At 39.2% G+C, this 24,851-nt stretch overlaps 1 protein-coding gene across 2 annotated transcripts in view; it reads left to right on the top strand.

The window, feature by feature from the left end:
* TMEM131 (transmembrane protein 131) overlaps positions 1-24,851 on the top strand; it is a 139,166-nt gene that overhangs the window by 44,462 nt on the left and 69,853 nt on the right. For both annotated transcript variants that reach the window (XM_032469726.1, XM_032469725.1), the window contains exons 3-5: positions 6,996-7,036; positions 10,225-10,293; positions 22,903-23,026. In XM_032469726.1, the coding sequence (XP_032325617.1) occupies positions 6,996-7,036; positions 10,225-10,293; positions 22,903-23,026 (234 nt within the window). The remainder of the gene's footprint in view (positions 1-6,995; positions 7,037-10,224; positions 10,294-22,902; positions 23,027-24,851) is intronic.

Raw genomic sequence — 24,851 nt, forward strand, 5'->3', positions numbered from 1 at the left:
CTGCCCTGATTGCTACTTCTGACCTCAGGGGTTTAGTCAGAGAGGCAGGTGGCCGTTGTTGTTTCAGCTCCCCCATTGTTAAAAGTTCCTCAGTCTGAAGTGACCCAGGAGATGTAAAGGGCCAACGATCTTCAAAAACCATTTCATATATGGGAAAAATTAGAAGATCACTTTGGATGTTCAGGGAATGACCCAGGCTCATAAAAGACTTGAGGAGACCTAAAGTTTATACCTCAGATGTATCTTTGGCACAGAGACAGTCTGCAGCAATCATAAAACCAAAAACAGTAAACAAAAACAGACCAATAGCCAGCCCCGGAAAAGGAGGAGAATCTGATATCCAGAGTTACTACATTATTAGATTCAAGTGTCCAGTTTTAAACCAAAAAGTGACAGTGTACAAAAAGAAACATGATATAGCCCATTCAAACGGAAAAATTAATCAACAGAAACTGTCTTAAAAAGGACCTGCTGGCAGATCTACCAGACAAATGTAAAGTAGACCTACTTTAAAACAGTCATCTGAAGGATGCGCAAAGAGCTAAAGGAAGATGTGGAGAAAGTCAGGAAAATTATGTATGAACAAAATGGAAATATCAATTAAAAGATAGAAAATCTGAAAAGAAATCGAAAGAGGGTGACATCATCAGGAAGGTAGAGTGGGAAGCCATAGCTCTCGTCCTTGTACACAGGCACTGAATATTGGTGCCAAAATACTTTGAAGAGAAGTTCAGAATCCGTCTAAGAAGCAGACGTACCCCAGAGGAGCACAAAGTGAGAGCAGTCAGATTTTGCTGGTAAGAAAAGTAATTTCACTTTACCCGTATTAGTTCGTCCACCAGACTGGCTTAGCTTAATGCTAAGAATATCACCTCGGCCCATTACTTTCTCCCACAGAGAAAGGAATCAAATCATACCACTACAAAAGAAAAATGATCAAATCACGAAGAATCCAAGGGGAAAAAAAGGAATAAAGGAACTATAAAATACAAAACAGTTAGAAAATAATGAACAAAATGCCATTAATAGATTCTCACTTATTAATAATTACTTTAAATAATTACTGTAAGTGGATTTAAGTTCCCCAGTCAAAAAAGACAAGATGGCTGAATGTATTTTTAAAAAATTGAAATTCAACCTTATGCTGCCTTTGAGAGAATCACTATAGATTTAAGGACACATAGACTAAAAGACTAGGGAGAAATCATTTCATGCAAATGGTAACTAAGAGAGTGCACGTGCGCACACATACACACACCCTTAAGAAAGAAAGAAATTGCCCATTTTCAAGAACATGAGGGGGAGGATATAGCTCAGTGAACTCCAAGTAAGATGAACTCAACGACACTCACACTGGAACACATTAAATCAAATCTTTAAAAGACAAAATCTTGAAAGCAGCAAGAGTGAAGCTACTCATCACATACAAAGTACCCTCAGTAAACTATGGACAGATTTCTCACCACAAACTTTGGAGTCCAGAAGGCAGTGGGCCTGTACTGGAACCAAAAAAACTATCCACCAAGAATCCTGTACCTCGAAAACTTGTTCCTCAAAAGTTAAAGGAGAAAGTAAGACATTCCCAGATAAATAAAAGCTGGGGAAGTTCATTACCATTAGACCTGCCTTGCAAGGAATGCTGAAGGGAGTCCTGCAGGTCACAACAAAGTAAAGCCGCATGGAGCAATAGAGATTACGACAGAGCTAAATACGTGGGCAATTACAAAAGCTGGTATTATTGTAACAGTGGTTTGAAACTCTAGTTTTTGTTTTCTACGTGATTTAAGAGACTAATACAGTTTTTTTTTAAGTAATAGTCTAAAAGCAAGGATTATTGTCACTTTGCTTTGTAACTTCACATTTTGTTTTCTACATAATGTAAAGACTAATGTACTTATTAAAAGAATTATTAGTTTGTTTTTGGATACACAGTATTAAAGAAGAAATTTTGTGACAATGGCAACCAAAAGAGGTGGGGATGGAGCTGTAAACAAGTACACATTGAATGTGATTAAAGTTATATCTGATATAAATTCAAATTAGAGTGTTACAACTTTAGGATGTTAGATTAATCCCCATGGCAACCACAACGAAAATAATATAGAAAATACACAAAAGGAATTTAGACATTTTACTAGCAAAATATCAACTGAACCAATATATGACAGGACTACAGGAAATCAGGGACAAAAAAGATACAAGGTATATAGAAAACAGACAGCAAAATGACAGAAGTAAGTATACGATTGGAGCTGAGTTGATATTAATTCAAACAAGTTTGTTGTAAATTTATGATGTAAATTATAATCTCCAGGGTAACCACTAAGAAGATAGCTTAAAACATACATGAAAGGAAATGAGTGGCCAACTTCAGCTTATGTAAGCTAAAAGAAGTCAGTTTTAGGCATATACAGTCTTAATCAAGGATGTATCATAGAAAGTGTGTAACAGTAGATAAGAACACAGTTTGAATTCTGACACATACTATTTGCTCCTGGACCAGTAAATATAATCCTGTACTTGAGTGTTTCCAGTGTGTTAAGAGCTGCAAGGACCACTAGCAGATAGAGACATAGTTGTGGCAACAGTACACTTCGAATTATAATGCAAGGAAATGTTATTACAGATGAAAACTAAATTATTGATATGTCTTTATAAAATTCAGGTTGCAATAGGGTTTTCAGTCTTGGCAATATTTACATTTGGACCAGATAATTTTTGCTGGGAGATGGGGAGAGAAGACTGTTCTGTGCGTTGTAGGGCATTTAGCAGCGTCTCTGGCCTCTACCGTCTAGATGCCAGTAGCCCCCTCAGTTGTGACCGTCAAAAGTGCCTGTAGACATTGCCACTTGTCCCTGGAGGACAAAATTGCCCCCAGTTGAGAACCACTAGGTTACAGGGCTAAACTTATCATATATATTATTTTTGTGATAAAGAGAATTTAACAATATTTGAGAACATACCACGTATATGTTTTTGCAGAGTCTTTTCCATCTGATTGGAAAAATAGTTCATTTTCCTCCTATATATATAACCCTGTGCGGTGCTCTCTAGGAGAGACTGTGCTCAGACTGGTCTGCATTGTGGAGCCCAGCAGTGGGCTAGGCTGGAACTGGAGCTCTTAAATGCAGCAGAAGAATGGAGTCTCAGCTGTGGGTGGAAAGGAGTCTGCGCTTAGCTTTGTGGATAGTCCCAGGGGAAAGATCCTGTGCACCATGTCAAGCGTTCTGTGATTCAGTGAAGTTTACTTTGAAAATATTCTAAGTATGTCTTCTATTTGATAGAAGATCCAAAAATACATGGCACAGGCATTTTCTAGGGTCCTGAGTACTCCTGGCAGACTCTTATCTTTGAGCAAGAAGTTCAAAGGTTTCTGCTAATCAGATGGTGAAATGGGGAATCTCAGTATCTTCTAGGGAATGTTTCACTAGCTAGTGAGCCGACCATCTTCTTCGTATGATCATTGACTACTTATTTTTCTTTAAGTGAATTGCCTCTTGCTCTTTGCTTGTATTTCATTCGGAGTATTCTTTCCCCCATTTTCTTTATTTTTCTTCCTTTTTGCTGTTCAATTATAAAAATGTTTACATAAGATATCAAGTCTTTTCATTGTTACTAATGTCACCCTTATTTGTTTTGATTTCTCTCTTTTTTGGGGGGAGTGACACTTAAACCCTGTTTATTTTTGCTCATTCTTCTTGGCTTTCAACATTTTTGCATCATTTTTATTAGGTATTTACAGTTTATAATTGGGCTCTGTTTTTTTTTTTTTGACACAATCCTTTTGTCTTTCTTAATAGACAAGTTTATCTCATTTAATCATACCATATATGTGTTTAAATTTATTGCCATCTTTTATGCTTTCCTTTTTGTTGTTTTCTGTGTCTTGATTTAGAGCCTTAGTTTTCAGTTATGCATTTAAGATATATTTAAACCTTTATTTCTCAAATTAAAAGAAACAGAAATAAACTAGTGTCTTTTGTAATCTTTCCCTTTCTCTCAATACTTAGGGTGTATTGTTGACATGTGCTGAGATTTTTATTCTTGTTTATTATAGTTGAATGGCTTTTCTGTTTTCTGGCTTATACTTCAAAAACAACATTTACTTTCTGCTTTCCTAACCTTATTTCCACAGTTCCTTTACTGTGAGTATCCGCTCATCTTTCACAAGACAGCTTCCTCATGTGCAATTCTTCGTGAGTAATCTTCTTGGCCAGATTGTCTTCATGACGATGCTTTTTTCCCTTCAAGAAAGTATACATGGGTGATACACTTCCTGAGTCTCCTTTCTGCCAGCTTCAGATGGGGACCACAGCTGGGCAATTCTAGAATTCTTAGGTCACACTTTTTATTGAAGTAAAAGTGACATACAATAAACTGTACATGTTTTTAAAAAGTGTAGTTTGAAAAACTTGACATTATACACCTATGAAAGCATCACTACAGTTAAGATAATAAACATGTATTCATGACCCCCCAAAAGTTTACGTACGACCCTCAGTAATCCCTCCACCCTCTCTAGGCACCCACTGATTTGCTTCCTGACCCTATCAGTTAGTTTATATTTTAAATCATTTTATATAAATGGAATCATATAGAATGTAGTTTTGGGGGATTTGACTCAGCAGAATTATTTTAAGAGTCATCCGTGCTGTTGCATGTATCAATAGTTTATACTTTTTTCCCATTCAAGTGTTATTCTATTCTTTTAAAAATATTTTTTCTAAAATAATAAGGAAGTACTTGATGGAAAGAAAGGTTCCCAGTCTTTGAGTTTACTCCTTTAATTGCTGAGTAGTATGCCATTGTTCCACTCCATACCCCAGTTCATGTGTCAGTTCGTCTGTTGATGGAAATTTGGGTGGTTACAGTATTGACCTATTACCAATAAAGCTGCTGTAAACACTCATGTACAAGTCTTTGTATGGATATATGCTTTTGTTTTTCTTGGACAGATATCTAGAAAGGGAGTGGCAAGGTCGTATGGTGGGTGTAAGTTTAACTTATAAGAAATTGCCAAACTTCTAAAAATTGTGATGCTGTTTTATGTTCCCACCAGCAGTGTATGAAAGTTCCAGTTGCTCCACATCCTCGCCAACCCTTGGTAGGATCAGTCTTTTCCATTTTGGATGTTATAATAGGTTGCAGTATATAATCACTGTGGTTTAGATTTGCTTTTCCTTGATAACTGGTACTGTGCATCCTCTGGTGTGCTGAACTGACATTTGTAGAATTGCCCATTTTTTAAATTAGATGGTTTTCTTGTTGAAGCTTTATAATTTTAGTTTTTATGCTTAGAACATGACTTATCTGTAATTAATTTGAGTTCATGGTGTAATGAAAGGATAGTTTCATTCTCCCCCATCTAGCTTTGTCCACTTGTTCTAGCATCATTTGTTGAAAAGATAAGTCGTTTTCTATTGAATTACAGTGATGTCTTTGTTGAAAATAAAGTTGACTATAAATGTGTGAGTTCGTTTCTGAACTTTCTCCAGTTCCGTTGACCTATTTGTCTGCCTTTATCTCAGTGTCACACTGTCTTGATTATTACAGCTTTTTTTATTGTAGTAAATATACATAACATAAAGTTACAATTTTAACCATTTTTAAGTGTACATTTTAGTGGCACTAAGTACAGTCACATTTGTTTTTGCATCACCACCATCCAGCTCCAGAACTTTTTTTTTCCAGCCCCGAGTGAAACTCTGTACCCATTAAACAGTAATTCCCTTCCCTCCTCCTTCAGGCCCTGGAAAGCAGTATTCTACTCTGTCTCTGCGAATCTGACTGCTCTCAGTACCTCGTATAGGTGGGATCATCTGGTTATCTGTCCTTTTATGACTGGCTTATTTCATTAGCTTGAGTGTAGACTTAGTCTTCAAGGTTCATCCATGTTGTAGCATATGTTAGTTTCCTTCCTTTTTAAGGCTAAATAAATATTCTCTTGTACACATAAGCCACATGCTGTTTGTTCATTTGTCTGTCACTTGGGTTGCTTCCCCACGTTGGTGGTTGTGAACAGTGCTGCTTCCAACATGGATGTGCAAGTAACTATTGAGTCCCTGCTCTCTGCTTCCAGTTCTTTGGGGAAACACCCAGGAGTGTGGTTGCGGGATCTTCTAATCTATACCCTACACTACAGCCAGAATAATGTCTTTAGAACATAAATCAGACCGTATCTGTCTCTGCTTCTCTCCTACAACCTCAGACCCCTTATTGGCACAACATAAACAGGGCGCCACCTCACCTCCAGCCTCATTTCTGCTTCTCTGCCCCTTCTCTCTAAGCTCCAGCCAAATAGACCTGCCATGTGTTTCTTGACCATCCAGGCTCTTTCCTGTGCGAGGGCCTTTGCACATGCTGTTTTCTCCAGGGCCACACAGTCCTACTTCCAAACATAGCTCTTTTTTTCATCCCAAAGTTTTTTAAACCAAAAGTTTCAGTATAAATGTTGTCTTTTCAGACAGGCCTCCTCTCATAACCTATTACTTATTACTTAAGCATGTCACCTATTTGTTCTCTTTCACAGCACCTTTGCAGTATTTTCAAAAGCCTTTATTCAGTGTATAAACACATATTTATTTAGTTTTAGAATGACTGCTCCCCCATACCTCAAGCTCCATGATGGCAAAAACCATAGTCCATCAGCCCCTTGTGCATAGTTGGTGAGCAGCGAACAGTGAGAAACACATTATAGCCTCCCGAAGTGATTGGAAAGAGTACTCTTACAGGATGTACTGGTTTGGCAAACTTTTAAAAATCAGTTATATTACCTTGCATTATTTCCAGGTGTATTTAAAATGTAACCCAAATTATTCTCTCGTTTGAATTACATGGTGTGACAAATCATTTAATATGATTTAAGGATCAAGTTTAACCTGAAGGTGACTATAAGGTCAAAGTTCAAACTATAATAAAATATGTTGGATATTCCATATGTCTGTAGTGTAAAGATTTGGTTTCCTTGTTTTTACCATCATTTTCTTCCTTCACAGACTGAGACAACACTTGGACTCAGTTCATATCAACAGAAAAGGTAAGGAAGTTATATATATATATATATTTTTAATATAGAAAATTTTATATATTCAGTAAGTTACTTGACATACTTTTAGCTCTTTCTGAGGGGTTCCTGTGCTCCTTCTTTTTTCCCATACTTTTTTGGTGAAGAGGGAAAAGAAATTATCAATCACATTATATCCTGTATTTCAAGTATTGTGTATGGAATACCAGGTTTAAATCTGAATTTGCATGTCATGCATTGTGTAGCATTCCTCCTCCATCATATACAAAGGGGATTTACTCACAGCTGAAACAATTCTTGCTTTGTAAGAGAGTCAGCTGTATAGCTCCCTAGTGACTCCTTGGTTACCACCAGGGGTCTACCTACAGGCCCCAGAGTGGCGGTTGTCGCGTAAGGAGATATGATTTTAACGACAGGAGATGCTGATTGATTGTCTGATTGAGCCACCTCGTTTGACACATGAGGAGACTCTCAGAACCAAGGGATGTGCCCAAGGTTAGAGTGGCAGAGTTTCAGTTAGAATTTATTATCTTCTGATTCCCAGCCCCGTGCTGCATTCTCTTTAATATTCTTGTATCAAATATGGAATCTTTCAATTTTTACTGTATTTTCTCGTAGCCAGTGTTCCCAGAAGAGGAATATAGAGAGTTAGTTAAGAGTTAGAGGAGGGGATGCTGTGAGGGAGGAGTGGGGAAGCCAGTGGAGGCACAAGAAGGAAAGTTGTCGTGATCGAGCTCACATGGGAGGGAAAGGCATAAAAAAGGAAAACAGGTCTAAGGCCTTAAAAAGAAGAAATATAGTCGTTGGTACTTGCAGGTGATTTGTCTACAGAGATAATCCACCATAGTGGTCATCTTGGCAGCACATCTAAGGGCAGGGGAGAATCTCAGACAAACTATTAGAATTAACTCACCAATATCAGTCCCCACAAATCAGTAACTTTTTAATGTAAAGCAGTAACCTGCATATCTGTCTGCCTACTTGACATCTCCATCTAGATATGACATCTCAAATTTAAAGTCTAAAACATACCCCTGAATCTCCACCCAACTTCCCTGTCACACTTGCAGCCCACTTTCCCATGTGTGGCTGTGTATCCAGTTTCTCTGTCCAAATCTTAGAGTTAAGTCATCTTGAGGCCTCTCTACTTTCTCTCATACTCCAAAGTCAATCCATCAGCATGACCTGTTGTCTCTAGCTTCCAAAAATATTTGGAAAAGAGCCACTTCTCACCACCCTCCCTTGTAGTCCCCCTGGACCACAGTTACCATCCCCCCTTCCTGGACTGCAGGACTTCCTTACTCCCCTTCTTGGGCTTCTGCAGTCTCTTCTTCACACAAGAACCAGAATCAACCTTTTGAAATGTGTTAGATCATGTTACTTCCTTGCTCAAAACACTGTGCAGGCCTTTTGTTACCCTTAGAATAAAATCCAGACTCCTGCAAGGAGACCTGGCCTTTGTACCTCTCTGATCTCAGCTCCGCCTCCTCCCCTCCTCCCTGCACTGCAGCCGCTTCAGCCTCCTGTCCCTCAGCATGCCAGGTACATCCCTACTTTTCTTCCTCCAGATCTCTACCGTTCAGGTCTCGGCTCCAGTGTCCCTCCTCAGAGAGACCTCCTGTGCCCCTGCTGTGTTTGATGCATCATCACGTGACATGTTCTACTTTTGTGTCCCTGCTGGGATGTCAGTGCCATGAGAACAGGCTCTTTGCTTTGTTCCCACAGCCCCAGCCTCGACAGCCCCGGACGTGCAGTGTGTTTGCGTTGAGTGGATGGGGTGTGTGCATTTTTCCTTGCCTGGCCACTTTAGACATTTCCACTTGCAACTTGGGGATTAGACTTTCAGTTCTGTGAGAGAGAAAAATTTTATCTTAATCTCCCTTGTATCTCTAGCATCTGACACAGTCTCTTTTTATATACATACATATATATGGATTAATGACTTTATGCATAATACTTATTTTCTTGATTGGATGGAGACCTCATGTAAGTTTGAGTTGCACACCGTTGAAATTGATGAACTGATCAGTATCTATTGTTTTAAAGGAGCCAGAGAGTATCCTTATGACAGTATGTCCAAGAAGGGCAGAAATCGGGAGGCAGTAGACTGTACGTCTTCTCTGTGTGGCAGCTGGCTTGTGAGGAATTGTGCTTTCTCTGTTTCGGTGTCTTTAGTTTTGTGCATTAGTGAATTATAATCTTACATTTGGTCTTTTCCTCCTTGTGTTTGTCATCTTTTCAGTTCAGCGTAGGTGGAAGGATTATCAAGCAGCTCAGGGTGATCCTCTGAAATTGGTAGGGCTGGAAACAGCTGCAGACTGTTAATTTAAGCTCAGCTATTCCACCACTCAGACTAGTCTATTGAAGTGAGTTAAAGCTAGATTTTCTGCGTATTCTGTATGTCCTTGTCTATTTCTAATTTATTTCCTAAATGAAATTACTGTATCATCTGAAGCTTGTGCTCTTGTGAATTATGGTGGTGATGGAAATAAAGCAGTCTCATCAAGTGGGCTTTTCTCTTACATCATTCTAGCTTATTACATATCATCATATCTTACGTCAAAATAATACCATTTTATTATTATTAAAATACAACAGGAAGATAAACTCTACTATTTAGAAACTTTAGTAGCTGACTGACTTTCTCACTTTCTCAGTATATAAATTATCATTTATAGTTTGCATCAATCTTAGGTCGTGGTGATGTCTAGGAGGTTCGCTACTCAGAAATCTGTTTTAGTGAGAAGTTCTGGTATCAAGTGGAATAGTTAGAAACGGTACTCAAATATTTAGGCCAAGACATCATAAATCAGCAAGTTCCAAACTCTCAGATTAAAAAGATATATCAGTTCCTACAAATTTCTATCCCCAAGTTAATTTTCGTTTAGTTCTTTGCCACTCTAGTTACATGGGGATCATGGGTTTTTTTGGGGTTTTTTTGGTTTTTTTGTCTCTATATATTGCCTTCCAAGTATGGGTGGTTGTATTAACTATTTATTGTTCATTGTACATGTGTCTAAAAATCCAAATAACATATTAAGGTATTCTGTTACCAACTGTATCATCCTGTTACCCCGGCTCTAGGTTCCACGTTTCTTAGAGGTAATTTATCATGACAAGGCTCAAGTATATGACTTCAGTTTGGGGAAATACATATTTTGAAGGATTGCTTCTTACTGCTGTTTTCTTTTTACGCACAGTATATCTCTGTACCGGGGTAATTGCAGACCTATACGATTTGAGCCACCAATGCTGGATTTCCATGAACAGTAAGTGTAAAATTTTCAGACCATAGTTTTCCATTAAACTATTGTATGTATCTTATGCTTGCATTTGTCTTGCCTTTTGCTTGTGTTATCTTGTATGGGAAAGTTACATGTTTAAGTCATCAGGAAAGTAAATGATACTGAGTGCAGTTTGAAAATACGAAGTACGTATCTATTACGAGTCTAACATCTAGTATTAACTTTTGAAGTGTGAAAGATACCCAATACTGGAGTCTCTCGTTCAGAGGACTTCTCTTGAGAAGCAGCGTTAAACTTACGGGTCACCTTTCTGATTAGCACTTCATTTCCATTTGTATTAACATTTTTCCTTGTGGATATAGAATAATACATTATTTAATGCATATGCTTTTAAAGTACAAACTTTTATACATCACCAAATAAATAACATTATCACCAACCCAGAAGGGCAAACAAGCAAATCTTACAGAAAGACATGTTTCAGCCACAGCAAAACATCCTCAAACCACAGTTCTGGCTCATCTTCCACATCTGGGTCTCAGATTTTGCTCATCTCAGATACACTAAGAAGAAGACAGGTCTTCACTCGTATTTGGTTCTAACCCAGTTTATCAGGAGAGCATCTTAAGATTATTAAGAGAGCATCTTCAATGATACAACTGCTAGAGCAACGCCACTCTGGTAGGTTAGCAGAAGAAAGGAATTTGGAAAGGACATTGGGGATGAGCTGTGTGTAGACCTATTCTGGTTCAATAAATGAAAATTAAAAAATTTTTTAATGTTGTCAAGATTGTAGTTAACCATTTTTTTTTGCTAGTAAAGACATTAAATATAAATATTTACAATCTCAAGCCTAGAATAATCAAATACATCATTTATGCTTGTACAAAACCACAGAAGAGAAGTTAGCATGAGAGGAGATGCCTGAGAGCAGCTCCATTGTTTCAAGTGTTTATATTCTCACAGGGATCATGGGTTTTGGGGGTGGGCATGCAGAGAATTTTGTGTGCTGCTTTCTGTACCTATAGATGGAATCAGTATTTGGGAGTAGTCATTATATAAATAGTAAAATTGACTTGTGGTTGTTAGGTTTAAAGACTATAATGTTCTGATAGAAATACACCTCTATTATTTCTGTCCAATTAAAGGTTTAGGTACAGTGTTGAAACTGCAAAAACGTAGAGTTCTTAATCCAATTATAATAATATATCATCCGTAGTCTCCTTCTATCAAATGGAAGATTTTTAATGAAACATGGCATACATTGTGATCTTAGCAGAAGAGTTGGGTTTTTTGTTTGTTTTTTTTTTTATTGTTGTTGTTGTTTTGTTTTTGTTTTTGTTTTTAATTATGAGTTTTATCTCTCCGGTAAAATTCTTGGATGGGTTGTCTCATTGTTGAGTGAATCAGAATAGGGCTGATGAACTCCAGTGGTCACGGGCTGAGGCTGGATGGGCTTGCACAGCTGGAACTTCTCACTTCTCTTCTCCAAGAGAGTGTGCAGGGTTTCCTGTGGGCTTGCCCAGATGTGGGACTTAAGGTGAAGGGACGTTGTGGGGCTTGAAAATTGTCTTAATCAGGCATCAGAACTGAAGTTGGATTCTTCATCACACATAATGTCTTCTCCTAACTTCTGTCCGTGCGCTGGTTATTGCTCTAGTTGTTTGGATGTCTGCACCCCTACTAGACCAGGCTGTGAAGATAGATACACACTATCTTTGTGTGTCTGGCACGTATATCATACTTAACATTTGCCACACATTATCTTTGAGTCCAACAAGACTGCCTGCTGATTTCTTCTGCTACAATTAAATTAGTTTTACATTTTCAGGTGTTTTTGCTGGACTTCATTAAACTTCTCTTACACCTTTTCTTCTTGATCCAGCAATGTACCAATTTAATTAATGCCCATGCTGTAACTGTTTCATTAGCTTCATATGTTTAGCAGTAATTTTAGGACTTGAGAATTATCCTTAACAGAACACTCGCACCGCCCTCGTGGTCACTACTGCCCTCCAACTTCTTTGACAGGAAATTGATCAAATTAACTTTCTGAAAAAAAGTAGGTTTTGTTTTCATCCATTTTGTTTAAATTTATTGTTTAACTCTACCTTTTTTCCCCTACCTTCCTCTCCCTTCCCTTACCCTCTCTTTCCTCTTCCCTGCTCCCCTCTCCCCCAGCTCCATAACAATTGTTGCCTGGGTCAGGAGCATGACACAGACAGCCTCCAACCCCCGCCCCCCAGCGCTCACTCCAGTGCTGTTAAATATTTTTCTGTTTTCATAACAACTCATTTTTTTAAACATTTATTGCAGACTGTAAAAGATGCTTTGGGTGGGAACTGGTTTTATCAAGTTCTTTGATTTATATAATTATTAAGGACAGAAAACATTGATTTCAAATCTAAAGTTTGAAATGGAGACTTAAAGCCTTTTTTAAAAAAATGGAAATAGAATAGACTTGCTGAAAATGGAGGTCTTTGTTGTCAAGTTAAATTCAATTCATAAGAAGCGTTTCTCCCTAATTACTTTCTGGTACTCCAAGAAACTCAGGTAGGCCCTGTTTTCTAAAGGGATGTTTGGCGCTTTTTAGCTTTTCAATTTCTAACTGTTCAACTATCACCCCAGCTCAGCCCTCAATCTCAAATGTGTTTGAGGAGATGGTCAGATTTTGTGGTAATTGAGTGCTGCAAAGCACTGCCTATTGATTTGGCCCCACTTCCTGGCAAAAGTTGTGTTTGATTGGGCGCTATGTCACCGTCATTCATAAAGCTTGTCTGAGGGCCGCTGCTCAGCCATTTCCGCAGCCGTTTCATGGCACTGCATTGTCATCCTTCTGTGGCTAGAAAAATTGCCATTGACCGCAGAACTGCAGCTGACTTGCCAAGCTAGTCTCTAAGTCATGAGTGCTTCCTCATTTTCTTTTGAGCCTCAGACTCTGTAACACATGGACAGCTTGTTGGTAACTCTGCTCTAACAGCTCAGAGAACAGCTGTATAGTTCAGCTTGGTTTATCTATAAATAATTTACACTCACCCCCTTGGCCCTCCTTCTGTCTTTGGGGCAGCTGGTCATGGAAACAAACAGGATCAACACTAGTAGGCATTTGAAAATCTTTATTTTTAAATCTTACCTGTTTAGCCAGGCAGTCACACGTGGTGCTTGTGACAGTCAGAATTGTAAGATGGCCCCCAAATTCCTGGCCTCTAAGGCACACATACACCTTCCCCCCGGTAGAGTCACTCACACTCTAATCTAGATGTTGGCTGTAAAGAATTTTGAAAATGTAATTAAAGTCCCAAACCAGCTGACCTTTAAGATAGGGAGATAACCTGACCTACTCTCATGAGCCCTCTAAATCTGGCCGTAGCAGTCAGAGACAGAAACGTCAGAGGTTTGAAGCATGAGAGGTGTTTGACGCAAGGGTTTATTTGTGCTGGTTTTGGAAGTGGAGGGGGCAATATGACAAGAGACTGAGAGCAGCCTAAATTTTGCCAACAACCTGCATGAGCTCAGAAGAGGACTTCGAGCTTTGACGGGTGAGACCCTTGGCAGGTACACCACTTATCCTGTGCCTCGACTTCTGCCTTACATAACTTAAGAAAATAAATTGTTGCCGGAGAATAAATTTGTCTCATGTAGGAAAGAATTCAAGAGGAGTGAGGCATAGTAAAGTAAAAGTAGATTTACTCAGGGAGATACACACTCCTAGACAGGGTGCGGGCAGGAGCGGCAGCCCCAGAGCATGGGGTCCTCCAGGAGAGTGAGCGCGGCCTCGGAGGCGCACGTTCCATAGGCCCAGCGTGGGCCAGCTCAGAAGGCGAGCGCCTCGGGGTGGCTGGTTTTTAATGGACTCAGTAATTTCATATGCCAGCAAGTGGGAGGATTATTCCAGCTATTATGAGGAAGGGATGGAGGTGTCCAGGAAGTGAGCCCCTGCCCACTTTGGGGCCTTTTCTGGCCAGCCTCGGCCCTGTCTTGGAGCCTGCGGGAGTGCCATTTAGTAGCTGCTGTGGTGCCATGAGCACCTGAGGCTCAGGGTCTACTGGGAGTCAAGTCTTCCGCCATCTTGGGCTTAGCTGGTTCTGACCAGGTTCTGCCCTGTCCTCAATTGGTGTGTCATGCTTTTAATAGTTGTGCCCTGCTCCCTTCCCCCCTGTCTCAAAATGGGCATCACTTTAACCCTCTAGGTTTGTGGTGCTGTGTTATGCAGCATAGAAGACTGATGCACTAGTCATTTATTTACAGGAAAACTTGTATTTCTACTTGACCGTAGTTTTCCATGGTTTAGTTGTGTCTTCTCTCTTTAGTCTCCCACTTTATCGAGGGAGAGGCAGGAGAGCTGTTTATCTGAGGTCTGGAAGCAGGCCCGTCCAAGGAGTGCTCCCTCCACTTCCTGTGGTGTGGACGCCCCAGAACTGCAGGGAGCAGCTCTGGGTGAGCACGCATGTCCAGAATAGCCTGCTGACGTCCTTTCGGATGCCTTCCCCCTGTGCTTGCTACTCCAGACTGCTTTGAACTGCGTGAGTGGGTGACGCTTCTCTGAGCAAGGGTTCATTTCTGGAGGGTGTGGCTCAGGGCCTTTCCTCTCTGATCCCTAGAAGAAAGGGCAAGGCCAGCCCTCAGCAACAGGGCTGCAAACCCATTCAGACCCAGCCCTGCCTCCAGGCTCCTAGACCCTCCAGGCTTGTTTCTTCATGGAGTCCTGTAGCAGGCCATCTTCAGACCCATCTTCTTCAAGGTCCCCCACATTTTCCATCTTATGCTCAGTCTTCTTTATCCTGAGATTGATTGCACTGAGGTCACAGGAGGAAAAACAGTAAGAACAAATTCATGGGGAGGAGAAAGACTGGTTGCCTGGTAGCCTACAGGACATTTGAATTGTGAAAAAAAGCACATAATCAGTGAACTTGGAGGATGTAAGGAGGACATTTTTATTTCTGCGTATTGTTGTTCTACTTATACGCGTATATAAAGCTTAAGAAGAGTTTTGTCTTCCTTATTGTCTTTGTAAAGCTTCTCCCTGTAGCATCATGGCCGTAGTTTGAAGTCCCAGCTGGATCTGTACCTACTTCCCTAATGATTTCGTGGTCCTGTGATCCCACCTGGGGTTGATGAGCCATTGTTAAGAGGTCTACCCCTGAGAAAGTCTCTACGTGAGGCAAGAGGAATTCCTTGCATTGGGGGTTCCTGGGTTGAGAAACTTCTGAGGGCACTCAGCTTCCTGCTTCCTAACCCTGGGTGCTTCGTTACCGACCTACTCCAAATGCCCCTCGGTCCCTTCCAGGACCCACGCCTTCGTTCACCTTTGGGTTTTTCGTCATTGCTGAACTTTAAGCCACAGATCTTGGACCTCGTGATGGCTGGGGTGTAAGCCATGGAACAATTTTGGAACCAGGTTTTTGCTTCCCTGCAAAGCAGGGAGATTCTTCTGTGGGATCCCGCTCTCAAGGGCAGTCAAGGGACACAGCCTCCTACTGCCACTAATGCGGCAGCATCAGCTGCTCTCAGCTGAGCAACTTTACAGGAGTTCGTCTTCCTTGCATCCTTCCCACTTTTGGCAAGAGCTGGTAGCCTCTGCAGTGATGAGCTCTCAGAAGGGGAGTACACCTTGATTTAAGCCTTTGGGGCACCAGAAGGCATTTAACCTCTACAACAGTAAAGCTTCATGTCAGCATTATAAAGAAATTCTCAAATGGTGTGTAAAATAAAAAACAGCACCAACCATTATCAAAACCTTAAAAATGTGTGAAGTGTTTATAAAAGACGATGAAGAGTTCATATTTCTATCATTTGTGGACCTTCTGCATATGAACCTGAGCTTTTTTTTTTTTTTTTTGGTAATATGGAAAGAATATATTGTTGTCCCATTCTAGAAAAGACAAAATAACCCAAGACTCCATAAATGAAGCTCCAAAAGAAATGAGTAAAGTAGTGGTGAGTTACATTTTGATGTTGATTTAGATGTTACAGAATTTGAAAATCAGGTGAAATCATGTGACTGTGTTAAAATTTAGGTTGAGCACATGTAATTCTGACCAACTTTAGACTTTGAGGGGTTTAGCCCAAAACAGAGAAGTCCTAATAAGGAAGTCAGACAAACCCTTAAGGAAACAGACTAAAACTTCTACTTGGACAATAAAATGAGTTTTGAGTTTATCGGTCTTATTGTTTAATTATAATACTTCCACCCTGAGTTCTCTCATACTCTGTTTAGATAAAATTTGTCAAAATACTTTTCACATTGAATTATTGAGAGATCATATACAATACATGGGGCTTACTAGCTGACTAAACAGGATTCTGCATCGATGGTTATATGAGAATCAACTCTGAAAATAAGGTGGTGTTGTTACAATTCTGGCTCAGACGTAGGTCCTTGATAAATACCTTTTGATTCGTTGACCTCAAGTAAACAACTCACATAGCAAAGCCATCTTGATTTATGTGGTCACTGTAAAGCAAAAGAAAAAATAAAAGACTCTGAATGCTTTATTCTACTTTTATATGATGGTGCTTAACAATTGCAGAGTAGTATTACTCTCCAGAGTATTTTCATTGCTTTACCACAACATTATTTTTACCTTTTTTCTTTTTTAATGAAATATAATACACATACAAAATGAATAGGACATGTAGTTTTATATCTGCCACCCAGTTAGAAACGATTCTTGTGTATCTTTAATTTATGTAATTATATTTTAATATGTAAATAATATTATGATATAGCTCATTCTGTTTTTTTTCTCAGCTTTGAGATATAATTGACATAACACTGTATAAATTTAAATTATAAAACATGTTGATTTAATACACATATATTGCAGAATGATTACAACCTAGTATTAGCTAACACCTTCATCACCTCATGTAATTATTTCTTTTTTGTGGTGAGAACATTTAAGATCTTAGCAACTTTCAAGTATATAGTACAGTGTTATTAACTGTAATCATTATGTTGTACATTCGATCCCAGGACTTACTCATCTCCTAACTGGAAGTTTGTTCTCTTTGACCAGCAGCTCTCCTTTACCCCCATCCTCCAGACCCTGGTAAACACCATTCTGGTCTCTGTTTCTATGAGTTTGGCTTTTTTAGAGTCCACATGTAAATTATATCATACAGATTTGTCTTCCTCTGTCTCATTTACTTCACTTAGCATAATGCCCTCAAGTCCATCTGTGTTGTCACAGTGACAGAATTTCCTTTTTTCTTGTGGCTGAATAATATTCCATTGTGTATGTGTATGTATGTTTGTGTATACACACATATATATACATACATACACACACATACCACATCTTTATGCACTCATTTGTTGATATATGTCCATATCTTGACCATTGTGAATAATGCTATAAATGTGGGAGTATATGTCTCTCTTTGATAACCTGTTTTCCTTTGGATAAGGGAAAAAGAGAGGTTGCTGGATCATACAGTAGTTCAGTTTTTCATTTTTTGAGGAACGTCCTTACTGTTTTCCATAGTGACTGCATAGTGCATTCTATTTGATTTTTTAAAGGTCCATTTTTGTTAGATGTTCATCTGTCCTCTTATTTCTAACCACCACAGAGTATCCACTATTTTACCCATTAACTCTTCCTTTGGTGGCCACACATACTGCCTCTACTACCTTGCCACCAGACACAGCCCTGTAGTGAAATCCTCTTATGGGGTCACTTAGGGACTGTCATGAGAATTTCTTTGGAATGGAAGTGCAGGAGCAGAATGCTTAGGTCACAGAATGTGACTGTGCCTCACGTGTCTAGGTGCTGCTGATGGCTCCTGTGAATGGCGGGGCCACCCTGTGCTCCTACGGGCAGCACAGGAGCTCTCCTGTATTTCTGCATCCTCTGTGTTCCCACTGACAGTTGACATTAGTTACCTTTCTAATTTTGCTAGTTAAATAGGGATAACATGATAGATACCTCGTTAATTTTGCACTTCTCTGATCTTGAGTAAGTTCAGATATCCATCTGCATATGCTTATTGGCTTTTTGAGTTTCCTCTTCTATAAATTGCCTGTTCATATCCTTTGACCTGTTTTCTTTTGGGGTTCTTACTAGTTAGAAATTCCTTTTATAGTCTAGAAATAACCTTAACGTCTAAAAAAGATATTTCAGACAATGCAGATGTCTTTTCCCAGCTTGTCATTTGTCTGTTAACTTTTCCCATCCTATACTTTGTTGAACAGAAAGTCTTAAAATTTTCCCCAACTTTTGAAAAACTTAAAAGTACAGAAATGTTGGAAGAATAATATGGTGAACACCTACGTAAACTTTATCTAGATTCACCAAGAGTTAACCTTTTAACACATTTGCTTTCTCTCTCTCTCTTTCTTCCTACACACGCACACAAGCACCACTTTTTTTTCCCTGAAAGTAAGTGTTTATATCAGTGTATCCCTAAATTCTTCAGTGTGAAGATCCTAAGGGCCTGCTTCTACATAATCACAATTCCATTATCACACCCAAAATCTAGTATTGATACAATAACGTTATCTAATACATAGTTTATATTCAAATTTCCCTAAGACAGTATAGTCTACCATCCCCCACCGAGGATCAAATCAAGGATGACATATTGCATTTGGTTGGTAGGTGTCTTTAATCTAGAACAGTTTCCTGCCTTTTGTTTTTTTAATTCATAAGATTGAAATTTTTGTAATCCAGGTCAGTTGTCTTATACAGTAGCCCACAAACTGGAATTGCCTGATTATATCCTAATGATTGGATTCAGGCTAAACATTTTTGTCAAGAACATTATTTGAATAATGTTGTATATTTCCCATTACATCAGGATGATGTCCATATTTCCAACAATTGTCAGTGCTAAGTTCGAGCATTCATTTGTGTTCTATCTGCCCGATTCTGTAAGTTGAAAAGGTACCTTTTCCTCTTTGTAATTAATAAATAACCTGTAGGGTTGTTATCCTGTTCTCCAACAATCTTTCATCTAATAGTTTATCTACCTACTCAGTACCCATAGACTCTTACCTGAATCAGTTATTACACTGATAGTTGGAAAATGGTGATTCCCTTTCCCCCTCCTTCAAACTCTGTCATTGTTTTGTTTTGTGTTTTTTCATCTAGGAGCCGAGGAAAGAAGTATTCCCCTCTTTTTTCTTTGATCATCACTGTAGACCAAGGATTGGCAAATTGTGGCCCTTGTCACCTATTTTTGTATATAAAGTTTTATTGGAACATAACCATTTACTTTTTGTCTGTGGTTGCTTTTGAACAACAGTGGCAGGCTGGGTAGTTGTGACAGGCATTGCATGACTGCAAAGCCTAAAATACTTACTGTCTGGCTCATTACAGAAAAAGGTGGTTGGTCGCTGCTATAGCCTCGTGGGTTCTCCTTTTTAACCAGTGTGTTATAACCCTTTCACTATTCTGTCTGTCCCAAATTTTACAAATTTTGCCAGTGAGAACCTCTTTAAGCTGATTCCAGTATCCTTTTTTGGTGTGTCTCATTAATCTTTGAGTACCTCTTTGCTTTCTGATAGTGTTTTAGACCTTCTGTTTTCCTTGTCCAAGACCTGGAATTAGCCAAAACTAAAGAAGTCCTGGTTTCTTTAACGGGGAAGGACATTAAGAAACCAAGACCTGGGCACTAAATGTGCCCATTGCCCTGTATGTCTTTGCTTCTAGGCTCACTTGGACAGATCTATGGAGGAATATATACATGTATCATACGTATGTGCATTGTGTATGTATATAGGTATACATGCATAAATCATAGCCCATGCTGGTCATTCCAATTCATATTTTCCCAGTTCAGATCCAGCCTCACAGAGTTCTTTCTCACCTTTTCCCATTTTGTATCAGCATCTCTTTTTCCCTGAAAATGTTTGGTAGAATATTCCCTTTAAATATTTGATAGACTTTGTCAGTAAAGTCCTCCTGGACTAGAGTTTTCTTTGTGGGAAGGTTTTAAATTGTGAATTTAATTTCTTTAGTAGTTATATTTTCTGTAGTGCTTGCTTTTTTTTTTTTTTTTTTCCTTCAATTTGTCAGTTTTGGTAAGCTATAGCTTTCTAGGAGTTTGGCAATTTGAGGATTTTCAAATTTACTCTCATAAAGTTGTTAATATCATTTTATGATTGTTTTACTGTTTGTAGCATCTCTAGTGATGTGTTCTGTGTCACTGCTGATACTGCTTTTTTGTACCTCCTTTTTTTTTCTTTATTAGTCTTACCAGGTAGTTCCCCCGACCTACTCCCAAACTGGGAGCTTTTGACTTCATAAATCATCTCTATTTCATGTGTTTTTCTTCATTGATTTCCACTCTTCTATTATTTCTTTCCTTGTACTTTCTTATGTTTAATTTGCTGTTCTTTTTCTAATGACATGGAGGCTTAGCTCATTCATTTTCAGTCTTTCTTCTCTTCAAATTTATGAATTTTCCTTTAAGCACAACTTGAACTATATTCCACAAGTTTTTAATGATTTCTTCATTTTCATTCAGAAATGTCAGCCTCTCACAGGTTCAGTCAGCAAACTGGGGACAGCACTGCAGTCTATCACAGCATTGCGTATGTTTTCCACTTTGATTGTACCACTCACCGAGCGTGTTATTTGATGTGTGAACTTCTGAGTTGCTGTCTTGTAATGCATATTGAGGAAGAGCGGAAGTCCAAGCCTTGGTCTCGATCCCTGGGGTAGAGAGGCCCAGTTACACACACACACATCAAAACTACTGATTGTCCTGGGTTCCCACCACACTATCTGACAATACTTAGGCAGAAGCATCTGGAAGAGGTGTCTTTCTAAATTGTGATCTAACAGCCCCAGGACTTTGCAGGACCAGAGAGAGGAGTTAAAGGTGGATGTGCTCGAGGACAGCTGATGAGCAGCTTCCTACCCTAGTGAGCCTTTCTGCTGCTCTGGGCAAGAGGGGCAGGCTGTGATTGTACCCAGGCAAACAGGGAGGACAGTGGAGAAGAAGAGGTTTTTCCTGGCCTCTAGTTGTCAGCTTAGGCTGCTCTCTGTCCCTCACTTTACCCTACCTGCCAGTTCAGGCAGCCTTCTGTTCTCCCAAGGGTGGAATCAGTACCTCCCTCTAAGCTCTAAATTTTTCTAGCATTGTTGTTGTGTACCCGGAGTTTGCAGGGGGGCGGGGGATGTCAGAGAGAACCAGTAACATGGACTAATTCACCATCTTTAAAGGAACCCAAAGCCCCTGATTTGTTTTGTTTTGTTTTTTAACAAATGAAAGTTATCAACTGTTCACTGTTTTACCAATTTTCCCAAGTCATAAGTCAGAGGTATAAAGAGAACTGAGGAAAAGGCAGGAGCAAAACTTGCTGAAGCATGAAAGCATGGGGAACAGTTGAACCACATGTAAAACACACTTCTGGCTCTGCGTCTTCAGCTGCTCAGAATTTGAGGTTTATACAGATGAAATAAAATTTCAGAAAACGTAGGCCAAAATATTTGCAGGGAGAGAGGACCTTGTGAAAGAACTGGTACTTGAATTAGAACATGAAAGTTTGGATTCACATAGAGGCTGGGGAGGAAAACATTGGTAAAGGCCTGGGAGTCATGTGCACAGAACCAGCCTGGCTCAGGTGGAAACACGGAGTCACTTGCGTAGACTAGATGCCACATTAGGGAGGACCTTAAGTAACCACTGCGGTCACAGGTGGGGGCGGGGAGGGGAAGCTCACTCGCACACGCTCTGACCACGTGCCTGGTGCTGTACCGGTTGACAGGAGTACGTGGTGCAGACAGTAACGCAACCTTTGTCCTCAACATGCTGATAATCTTGTTGAGGAAATAAGACAGGTGCCAATTAAATAACTGCAGAGCACTATGAAAAACTGTAATTTATGTGCAGAATTCTCTTAAGCTGTAGGAGTTAAGAAGCCTGGACAAATAAGATGAGCTACAGAGGAACTTAACGGACTGCACACTGAGGAGGTGCACTTTTAAGGCTATAAATTCTAATGTGGATGCCAAGGGGAACATTAAAATGAATCTGTGAATATCAGACCTTGAGCGTGTGCCTTGTATGTTTCCTTTGAGAGGAGTCAGTGTAGTACAGTGGGCGAGAGCAGGGACGAGATCCAGATGGCCTGGATTCAGTTAGGTTCCAAGGATGACTTTAGGCAAGTTAATTAACCTTTCTGCACCTCAGTGTCTTCATCTGTGAAGTGAGGATAATGGCCCCTGATTCATATGGCAGATCTGCTCACATAACTTTGCCACTAAAATTCTCTTCCTGAATTGAAGAGCATGTATCAGTGGAATCTGGGGAGAGGTGGACATGATTCAGAATTAGCAGAGAGGCAGGTGGTGGTTCAAAAAGACGTAGAGTGCTCTGACCATTTTCCCTCCTGCTTCCTCACCAGATTATAAACGTCATCTGGGCGGAGACTTGTCTCCTGACATCCCAGCACCTGGTTCAGTGTGTGACATAAAATTGGCACTCAGTGACTACTTGTTGAATGGCTAAATGCATTTTTATATGTAATTTTAAATATAAACCAACTTGATAAAAAGTGTCATACGTTTGGATATGTATTCGTCTAATAATTTTGGTGTTTAGTTTTTTTAACAACTAGCAATTAACTCAACAACTAGAAATTATCTTTGAAGTATTTGTGATAATTTTTTTTTGTTTTTACAGACCAGTTGGAATGCCAAAAATGGAAAAAGTTTACTTACATAATCCTAGTTCTGAAGAAACTATTACTTTAGTATCAATATCTGCTACAACATCACATTTTCATGCATCATTTTTTCAAAATAGGGTAAGTTTCTGTGCTATATTTGATTTCTTTTGAATTGCAGTGTCTAGATTTTTTAATGTATAATTTTATTTTGCCGATATTAAAATCAGGTTTGAATGTTTCATATTCGTCCTGGACTTCAGTTTGCCCCATTTCCTAGAATTATCACCTCTAGTCTTAGACACACATTGGTTTTTTTTCCAACATGAAACAACTTAACAAATCACTTCTGAAACATAAGTCCTCTGAAAAATGTAGCGTTCATATAGTCAGTTGGTTTTCCTTTTCCTCTCTAGTAGTGGGTTACTCCTCAGCACTGCGTTAGTTTTCTGTTGTTGCAGAGTAAATCACCACAAACACAATGGCTTAAAACAACACCCACTTACTAGCACCTGGTTCTGTAAGTACTAAGTCCATCAGGTTCTTTGCTCAGGGTCTCCTAAGGCTGCAATTAAGATGTCAGCTGGGCTGAGTCCTTGACTTAGAGACTCAAAGGAAGTGCACTCCCAGACTCGTTACAGTTGTTGGCAGGATTCAGTTCCTTGTGGTTGTAGAACTGAGGTTCCCGTTTCACGGTTGGCTGTTGGCCAGAGCCTTCTCTCAATTCCTTGAGGCACCAACACTCCTTGTCACCCTCTTCAAGCCCACAATGGTGTGTCATATCCTTCATGCTTCAGAAATCTGTGGCTTCCTCTTCCACCGCCAGTGAAGAAAATTCTGCCTTAATTATGTCATGGGTCAGGCTGATCTGAAAGTCTCCTTTTTGATTAACTCAGGGTCAGCAGACTAATAATCTCAAGCACATCTGCAAAAAAATTATGTAATGTAAATAATCACAGGTGTGATATGTCCTCATACTCACAGTCTCAGAAATTAGGGCAGGAAATTTGGGGGCCTATTTAGGGTTCTGCCTACCACAAGTATCCTCTAAAGTTTTACTTATGATCATTTTGTAGCTAGTGTGCAAACTTGTTATTATAAAAAAATTTTATCTGACCAAAAATTGATCTAAATAAATTTTGAATTTGAGAGAATGCATTAAGCTTTAATATATAGGCTTCCAAAATAATTAGCTGAATAGCAAATATCAGAGGGAAGTAAATTAATGGAACCTAATTTCATCTTTCCAGGATTTTCACTGACCCCTTTGAAGAGATATGACTAAATAATTAAAAAGGAACTTTTTTAAGCATATAAATTAATATCAACTACTTAGATTTTTACATTTCTCCTTTCTAAAATCCTGTTTCATCATATATCTTTAACAACTTCTAGTATTAAAAAAAAGGCATATAATTTTGGCCATTTTAAAATATAGAAGTATTTTTATATACCATTATAAGGAATGGATGAGTCAGTATATTTTGATAATAAAATTTTAATTCCTTTGATGTACTCTTGGAAGACATCCCTTTTCTAAAATATTTCTGAAAACAAGTTTCCCTTGAGTTACTCTTTGTTTTACCTAAAAGATACTTTCACAAATTGTATAAATGTACTGATTGTCTCAAAAAATAGAATCTCAATGCTAGGAGAGACCTGTGTGTATTCATCTAGTCCAGTACCCTCATTATATGAATACAAAGCTGAACCCCAGAGAGATTTGTTCGTGGTCATGCAATTAGTGACAAGAGCCAAGGTGAGGATCTAGGTGTCCTATTGGCTTGGCCAGGGATTTGTATCATATTAAGCTATGGTGTGGGGCATATACATTACAGTCCGTGTACAGAGGCAGACTTCTGTATAAGTGGAATCACCCGGCTTTCAGGTACTGCCAATGTGTAGAAACATATTGGGTTAAAAGGCAAAATAGTGAAGTGAAAATGGAAACAGTTTAAAAGTAGTT

Source organism: Camelus ferus, chromosome 28, assembly GCF_009834535.1.
Source record: "Camelus ferus isolate YT-003-E chromosome 28, BCGSAC_Cfer_1.0, whole genome shotgun sequence".
NCBI classification, from domain to species: domain Eukaryota; kingdom Metazoa; phylum Chordata; class Mammalia; order Artiodactyla; family Camelidae; genus Camelus; species Camelus ferus.